Source organism: Haliotis asinina, chromosome 13, assembly GCF_037392515.1.
Source record: "Haliotis asinina isolate JCU_RB_2024 chromosome 13, JCU_Hal_asi_v2, whole genome shotgun sequence".
In the NCBI taxonomy this organism is placed as follows: Eukaryota; Metazoa; Mollusca; class Gastropoda; order Lepetellida; family Haliotidae; genus Haliotis; species Haliotis asinina.
In genome coordinates, this window is record NC_090292.1 from 2,564,494 (window position 1) to 2,573,839 (window position 9,346).

The following is a 9,346-nucleotide window of genomic DNA, read 5'->3' on the forward strand; positions in this document are numbered from 1 at the left end:
TGGATTATTAGCTGATGAGTGCGGCGTTAAATAACAACACAGGAAGCGAAAAGTAAAAGAAGACTAGGCCAACCATTACTCTCACTTTTTCCAACTGCTGACATGTTGTAGCCTCAGTTGCTGTCTGTCTGTCTGTCTGTCTGGCTGGCTGGCTGGTTGGTTGTTTGATGGACAGGTGTGTTACCCATACATGGATGCTTGTTTTGTTCCGTCATGTAAAGTAAGTCAGGTCGAAGGAGTGGTCCTAATGAGCGTTAATACAATTACACCTGGTGATGGGTTCAGGTGACGTACGTTGTGGATACCGAGGATGCTCTTCAGTAAAACTACAAACGCCGCATGATGAAATGAACCAAAAAATCCCCCCAAATTAAACCATTAAAACACATACGTTCTCCATGCCTATCAGTGTCATCTAATAACTCAACCCCGTGTCTCAACATCTCTCCCCATCCTCAACTTCACTTCACCTCCAGTTACCCAAGAACAACACACTGTGTTAATCCTACCAAACGGATTTCCATACCACCCAAGATCAGCCAAATGGAGCTCCAAACCATCCCAGACCAACCAAACGGTACTCTAAACCATCCCAGACCAACCAAACGGTATTCCAAACCAGTCCAGACCAACCAAACGGTACTCCAAACCAGTCCAGACCAACCAAACGTTACACCAGACCAGTCCAGACCAACCAAACACTACTCCAAACCAGTCCAGACCAACCAAACGTTACTCCAAACCAGTCCAGACCAACCAAACGTTACACCAGACCAGTCCAGACCAACCAAACACTACTCCAAACCAGTCCAGACCAACCAAACGGTACTCCAAACCAGTCCAGACCAACCACACAATACTCCAAACCAGTCCAGACCAACCAAACGTTACTCCAAACCAGTCCAGACCAACCAAATGGAGCTCCAAACCAGTCCAGACCAACCAAACGTTACACCAGACCAGTCCAGACCAACCAAACACTACTCCAAACCAGTCCAGACCAACCAAACGTTACTCCAAACCAGTTCAGACCAACCAAACGGTACTCCAAACCAGTCCAGACCAACCAAACGGTACTCCAAACCAGTCCAGACCAACCAAACGGTACTCCAAACCAGTCCAGACCAACCAAACGGTACTCCAAACCAGTCCAGACCAACCAAACACTACTCCAAACCAGTCCAGACCAACCGAACACTACTCCAAACCAGTCCAGACCAACCAAACGTTACTCCAAGACCTACCAAACGCCTGGATACCTGAGTTTCGCTTAATCCTCGTATGTGGTAAAGGTAAGCTACAGCGCTTTCCCCAGCTGCACCGACTGAACACATAGAGGTGTGAGTTCACACACTGTACGTGCAGGCGAATATAAACTGAACTCTCCTGATTTTCTGTGAGATAATCGAATTAGATATTCAGAAAATGGCAACCACTAGCCCTAGGACGAATGTATAACGCGAACCTATAACCGACAAGCTACATACATGTCCGCATCCTTTCAGCAATTCATCTGTGAAGGATTACGGATTAAGGGCAGCAGGTTCAAGTTCTTGCTGTCTTTGAAGTGCAATCACGTTCGTGTGAAATACCGAGAAAACGTTTCTAGATTTATCAGGTTCACATGTTGTCGATGCGTCTAGCCTCGTTTGTGCCCAACAGCTTGTCAGCATGTGCATATGCCGTGAAGTGAGTGAGTGAGTGGACGAGTGGGTAAGTGGATGGGTGAGTGAGCGAGTCAGTGAATCAGTGAGTGCATGTGTTTGCATGTTGTGGATGAGGTGAAGCCTCAGAAACTCACACGAGACGAACTGCTGAACACTTACACCTATGCTACAACGTTCCGCCACATATCCTGGTGTCTGACTTATATACTGTAACATAGGGTATATGGAAACCAGATGTTGATAGTATGAAGAAACCGTCTAGGGTAAACGGACACAGCAAACGAAAGATAACTGAACACGTATCGCCAGGAATTATAAAAAAAAAATACAAGACACGCGCCTAGCATTGCACGTACCGACAAATAATGACCCCGTGACCAGCTGTTGTGGCAGTTTTCTCATAACATGTCTGTACTTTGTGAAATAAACAACACGGTTGTATTGTAACCAGGAAAGGGAACTGCGAGATTGTGTCCCCAGAGACAGGTGTGCTTTAGAACTTGAGCCTCGGTGGTTTACTTCGTTTCACAGCACTTCGTTGGTTTGATATCATGCACACTACGCCAATCACCTGATTGTGTGGCGCAGACGTACTTTCACACTGTCGTCACGAAGCTGTGGTAAAGTTCAGGGCGACTTTAAACAACAAACAAACAAAAGTAAGAACACATTAGACACCTATTTTCGGAAAATACGCAGACGCCTTCTGGGGCATACATGTGGCTGCACCCTCACGATATAACGAGGTATCTTCATCTACCCACCGGAGCGCTTTATATCGGAAACTGACACGGACGCTGGCTAAGCATGTGTACGTCCACCGTTCTCACAAACACATACATTCCTCAGAAAGAGAAATATAACGCTGTCGCAAAAATGAAACTACATAATTCATTGTGTAGGACTTCAAACAATGGTTTAAATATTCGTGTCACAGAAGGCGACAATTGTTGCCTGCAGTCTTGTCATTCAACAAGTCACTCTCCAGTCTGATGTATATGACAATGTTATGGTAATCACAAAGCCGTAATGTGATAGAATGCTGATAACTTCACTTGTTTGAAGATGTGAATTTCAATCGTTTCTTCAGCTGCTCTGTTTTGCAAAATACTCTACGTATAACCCGATCTTCGTTGGTACTCTCTATAACGGAAACTGCATGTGTGCGTGCCTCAATATAAATATGATTACACATGCAAGTGTGTTGCACGGATGTTGAATATTGTATCTCGCTCGGGCACTACACAATTTTGCAAGATTTTGATATAAATCATGTGGCACACTCTTGCAAGTGTAATTATTTCTTTACTATCCATTCATTTCGTGTACATTTGTGCTGTATAACACGCTAGGCATCTACGTGTGCACTGTTCAGTGACGTCACGTTCAATTTTAATGACGTCACAGACGTCAATATATATATATTTCATAGTTCATATGTATGTATAGTTCATCGGCACTGGTGATGTTTCACCTGGTGCTTGCTGTCCGCAACGGGCTACACGAGCGTGCTTTTACATAATATGATATTCTTGTATGTCACGAAAGGCACAACACACCTTGTATCCAAACTGAAATTGTACTTGAATTGCAGTGACAAATTCCATTCCAGAAACCAAGAGACTGCGAAAATTAACTAAGGATACAATATTACTAAAAACACATTTTAAAACACTAAACAACTTACATATGTCCATATCGCCATCATTTGCCATCTTCTTACAGTGTTGCTTCATGTAATCCGGGCCTGGGGTCGTCCACTTATTGCCAGACTGTTGTCCCTGTTGGGCCCCGTTAGTGGAGGGCCAGGTACACACAACAGATCTCTCACCTCCAGCAAAATGAACGATCAGCCCCACCCCTACGGCGATTGCAATGACCAGCAGCACCATCAAAAAACCAACCGCCGTGCTAACGTAACACCCTCCATTTTGCTTCTTCTTTCCATTTGTCAGGTTCGACTCACTGTTGTATCTTTGCATGTCGGTGAAGTCCATACGTTCCACACCATTCGCCATAGTGCCGTTACTGTCCACGGTAGACTAACACGAGCAAGTACACTCACAATATTTCCACTTAGTTCCAAAGCGCGTCTCGGGGCCTGTGTACAGGTGTTAAAGATGTTAGTTGCTGTTTACGACAGTCCCAGAAGAGCGGGAACTAGCGAGTCATCCAGGACGTGCCGAGTTGGTGATAGTCCCTTCTCCGCCGTCAGACAGCTAGTGAGTATTCACCTGGCTGCCAGGTGTAGCCTGCTCAAGTCGCATGTCACATGACACCCCCAGAGCGACCCCGGGAGGCCGGACAGCCCGCAGTGAGTCCCAGGTGCTGACGGGAACATGCGAAACAAATTATTCACTCGATTTGGGGGATTCGCCGTGAAACGATGTGCAGAAGGTTTGGTGTGATGGCGTTCTGCTAAATCTCCCTCTCTGCAGCGACTCCAACTACCATTCTGCCGTGGCTTACGGGGTCTAGAAGTAACCCCCTTCCCCTTCTTTCAATGTGCACTACGCAATACTATTCCTCTCGATATTTCTCTCCCCCGCCCCTCCCCCTTTCTCAGTGTGACCCGTGAAGGTCCTGGTTAGAATATTTGCCTTCAGTAAACCATGCTTGTCGTATAAGTGGTCAGTGGATCGGTTGTCAGTCTCACTAACACATTCGTCTTCCGCTCAGTATTCCTCACAGTGCACTACACATTCCTATGCCTCTTGGTATTCCTCACAGTGCACCATGCATTCCTCTACATCTAGGTATTCCTCATAGTGCACCGCACATTCCTCTACCTCTGTGTATTCCTCACAATGCACCACGCATTCCTCTACCTCTAGGCATTCCTCACAATGCACCACGTATTCCTCTACCTCTAGGTATTCCTCACAGTGCCCCATGCATTCCTCTACATCTAGGTATTCCTCACAGTGCACCACGCATTCCCCTACCTCTCTGTATTCCTCACAATGCACCACGCATTCCTCTACCTCTCTGTACTCCTCACAGTGCACCACGTATTCCTCTTCCTCTCTGTATTCCTCACAGTGCTCCACGCATTCCTCTACCTCCAGGTATTCCTCACAGTGCACCACGCATTCCTCTTCCTCTCTGTATTCCTCACAGTCCACGCATTCCTCTACCTCTAGGTATTACTCACTTCACACAATGCTTTCTCTGAGCACTCTACTTCGATTATATGAAAGATTAAAATTAGTGTCAGTAGTAGTTCAACAAGATGTGATAACTTGCGACATCTGTCACCATGTTAACATATAATTTTATCGATCAAAGTACATCTAATTGAAAGACCTGTAATATGTGATGTATATCTCCAATGCCTTGACGGCGTTTCATTTCCTATTTTCTGTTTGCTGTTTATGGTCACGCATGTTGTTCTGACCAGTTATGACCAGGCTTTATAACGACATCGAGACCTTTCGGATCCGGACTTTGAGTTCCACTTAAATGAAATGGGTCCTGCTCAAGTCTACACTCAATACACCCTATGTAGGGAATTTGTCCATGGAGCACTGCGTTCGTAGCAGGAATTGTGATTGGGTGAATACTGCGATTCTCATTGGGTGATCATGGCTCTGACTGGCTGAGTTAATCGTGACTCTAGCTGGCTGAGTGAATCGTAGCTCTGGCTGGCTGAGTGAATCGTGGCTCTGGCTGGCTGAGTGAATCGTGGCTCTAGCTGGCTGAGTGAATCGTGGCTCTGACTGGCTGAGTGAATCGTGGCTCTAGCTGGCTGAGTGAATCGTGGCTCTAGCTGGCTGAGTGAATCGTGGCTCTGGCTGGCTGAGTGAATCGTGGCTCTGACTGGCTGAGTGAATCGTGGCTCTGACTGGCTGAGTGAATCGTGGCTCTGACTGGCTGAGTGAATCGTGGCTCTGGCTGGCTGAGTGAATCGTGGCTCTAGCTGGCTGAGTGAATCGTGGCTCTGACTGGCTGAGTGAATCGTGGCTCTGACTGGCTGAGTGAATCGTGGCTCTGACTGGCTGAGTGAATCGTGGCTCTGACTGGCTGAGTGAATCGTGGCTCTGACTGGCTGAGTGAATCGTGGCTCTGACTGGCTGAGTGAATCGTGGCTCTGACTGGCTGAGTGAATCGTGGCTCTGGCTGGCTGAGTGAATCGTGGCTCTGGCTGGCTGAGTGAATCGTGGCTCTGACTGGCTGAGTGAATCGTGGCTCTGGCTGGCTGAGTGAATCGTGGCTCTGACTGGCTGAGTGAATCGTGGCACTGACTGGCTGAGTGAATCGTGGCTCTGACTGGCTGAGTGAATCGTGGCTCTGACCGGCTGAGTGAATCGTGGCTCTGACTGGCTGAGTGAATCGTGGCTCTGACTGGCTGAGTGAATCGTGGCTCTGGCTGACTAAGTGAATCCGGGTTCTGACCGGCTGAGTGAATCCTGGCTCGTTTGGGGTTGTGGAGAGTTACGCCCCTTGCACAGACCAGGACGTGATAATTGTGGTGTTCAAATACTTGTATGCCCTGAATGTATTTCTGGGTGTGTGAGACTAAACCAATGCTGGCCAAAGTGATAAACCTCTGAGACCTTCATCACAGCCTCACAAATTTACCTGACACAAACAGATACAAATATAGAAGTTTAGAAAAACATTTTTCTACTGTGGGTATCTGAAACCAGGTAAAGATTGCTCAAATTGCGCATTGGTATAAAACCACTGTATTTGCCTGACGGAAAAGACAAGATAACACCCTTCCTCCTCTACTGTCCAGTCTTCCTGTGCATGAATGCAAACGTCTGAATTTTCCATCTTCAACTTTGTAAGTGTAGCTTAACTGACGCATATATAACTGATCTGACTTATATGTTGCCATTTACAGCTTACTTCGGTTCATGTGGTGAGTTAAATACCTTCACCCACCTCTAGTGTCCTTGGCTAAGGTCTGTGGAGGAAGATTTAGACAAAACTGTCCACAATAGTGTGCTTGTGGTGAATTCAGCTGTTCAATAGAAATATGCCTTCAGTCCGAGATTCCAGGTACAATCAATCACAAATGTTGCCAACATCCTCGTAACCTATTATGCGAATATTCTTCAACCTACAGTGCCCAAGTCCTCAGTGAAGCATTGTGTTATTAAGGGTATATGGAGCCGGCGTGTATATAATCGAGCCTGAAGCAGACAACACTGTGATCAACGTCATGAACATCACGTTCCCAGGAATACTCTTACGCCGTTAAGTGATTTTAGGTTTTAACTTGGATACCTTCCAAGAATCTACATCAAAATGTCGCTCTGTGCAAGAAGCAAGAAGTTTTCATACGTAAAGTCGTATGCTTCGTTATTGAGACAAGATAATCCAAGATAATCCTGGGTTACACTGAATGCGTCACAGAAAAGTCATGACATGCCTCTGACTGGACAATGTCAGGTTTGTCACTTGTATAAGTGACTTACACCTGCAGGGAACTTGAACCTTCGTCTTCAAACGTTTCATTTCACACAGCGTGTGTGTAAAAATCCCATCACTATATATCACATGGACAGTTATACCGCTCTAATCATCCGGTGGTCTACTGTCCCTCGGACATGCTTCGGGGTCAGGGCCCCTTGTTGATTAATCCCGGGATTTTAGTGGACAGCTAGACATCGGTCTCGGGGAGAGTGAGCGTAAACCGGTTATCTCTGTGTTATCCTCGCTTCTCGACTGCAACATGATATATTTGTCGCAGCACGCCTCATCCGCGTAATCTGGCAACGTAATCCGCTCGTATGTCTTCCGACAGATGGAATGAGTGTGTGTCATCTTAGCTCACCTTTGTGGACTGAAACACATAATGTCAATCACAGATCTATCTGGTCCAGACTCGATAAGTTACAGGCTGCCATCGTGTTTCAGGAATACTGCTGCCACAAACAAGAGCAACATCAGAGCCAAGACAAGAATGGGTGCTCTGTGTGTGTGTGTTGGGAGGGAGGTTGTAGGTGAGGTGGTGGTGGTGGTGGTGGTGTGTGTGTGTGTGTGTGTGTGCGCGCGCGCGCGATAGCGGGCATATTTCACTAATAATGAATAACACCTTACATACTTGGTATCTGTAATTCATAATAAAGTGTTTTATTGCGTATCTATGAGTAAATATGATATTCATCATATTTACTTGCTAAATATTGCTAAACATTGCTTCACTGTGAAAATTATTTCAGACGTTATTGTACTGCCTAATTCCACAATAGAAGGTTGTACGAAATAACTATATTTGGGGTTAATCTTTCTTAGTAAAGTACAGATTTCGGTTGAGTCTCATTCGGCATTCGAACCCGCACACGCAGCCACCTACAGTCCGTTTGATTCCATCTGAGACGGATGAATTGCTCACTAGCACAAAATCTAATAAGTGCAACAAAACCACATTTTGCACAGCCACATGAAATCTACAGACCAGCTCTGATGATGTCTCTCATAATTTGGGTCACCCGAATAAAAAGGTTGTTTAGGAACGGGGTGTGTGGGGTGTGGGGTGTGTGTGTGTGTGTGTGTGTGGGGGGGGGGGGGGGGGGGGAGTACCAGGTTATCAACTAGCCTGTGCTGTGATGGTGTCTGTTGTCTGTTGTCTGTTGTACAATCGTCTGTACATCCCGAAGTTTGAATGTTACCTTTTGCCGGCCAACATCCGATTTCATGATACCCTAAATGAGTTCTATTGGGTTTAAATCGCAACGACAGGGTGCCTATCGTAAAACTGAATGACCATGTTCTGTAAGGTACTCATCAACCTTAAAGACAGGTGTGGTTTTATTTGACTTCATAATGTCATACAGAACAGGTTTGGTTGCTTTTTCTGGATACGATATCGCTTTGCTTTGCAACCATTCTATCATGCCCCCCTTCTTACTGTTAGATGTTGGGGTCTTTTTATTAGGTTTTTCAACGCCATGATCTGGAGAGTTATCCATGACAATCAGACTTTGGGGGGGGGGGGGGGGGGGGGGGGAGTCAGTGTTGGTACAATCAGTCGCTCTCCCTTGCCAAGTGGTAATTTTCTGGCACAGGACTCTGAAGAGGAGCAAGCGAACCATTGTGTCCCTGCGGTTTGGGAAGCATTTACCCATGTTTACAGGCTCGTAACCCTCTGTACGTTTCTTTCGAATTGTGCGTAAGTACTGGTTTCTTAGTCGAACAATATCAGACATCTTGCACAGTGCACGTCTATTTTCTGAGCCAACATTTTTGTAACGGAAACCAAATTTGTGAGGCAACTTCCTTAACTGATATTTTAAAATGAGCAAAGAATCATTTGTCTCAATATGCTTTTTTCAGAATGCGCAGAGAGACAAAGGTATTTTGTTTATATAGAGACTTAATGGCGTTTCTAACCAGCTGTTGTTGAAATGAATCAATTTTCTCACATCGTGTGGGTTTTGAGACGGTCCCCTGATTTGTGCCCGTGCAGGTTGAATCGGTACAGTTTTTCAAGTTTTTAATTTCCCTTCCGTCATCCCAACAGCACATGCAGTTCCTATACGATACCTAGCCAGAGCATTTTGAGGCCTACCCCATTCACCTTCGTTTTTTATAAAAGTTAAATACTTCGCAAATTATTGACTGAGCGTCGTGTGATAATCTCATTGTTTCAGGTACTGCAATCACGAATTCGAAAGTCTGGTTTGCCGAGCAAATCACACGTGTCAATTTCACACGTGCACCTTGCC

General features: G+C 45.8%; 1 protein-coding gene across 1 annotated transcript in view; it reads right to left on the bottom strand.

The window, feature by feature from the left end:
- LOC137260170 (aminopeptidase N-like) overlaps positions 1 to 3,871 on the bottom strand; it is a 49,380-nt gene extending 45,509 nt beyond the window's left edge. The window contains exon 1 of the mRNA XM_067797864.1: positions 3,355 to 3,871. Within this exon, the coding sequence (XP_067653965.1) occupies positions 3,355 to 3,685 (331 nt within the window). The 5' untranslated portion in view covers positions 3,686 to 3,871. The remainder of the gene's footprint in view (positions 1 to 3,354) is intronic.
- Between the last annotated feature and the right edge of the window lie 5,475 nt (positions 3,872 to 9,346).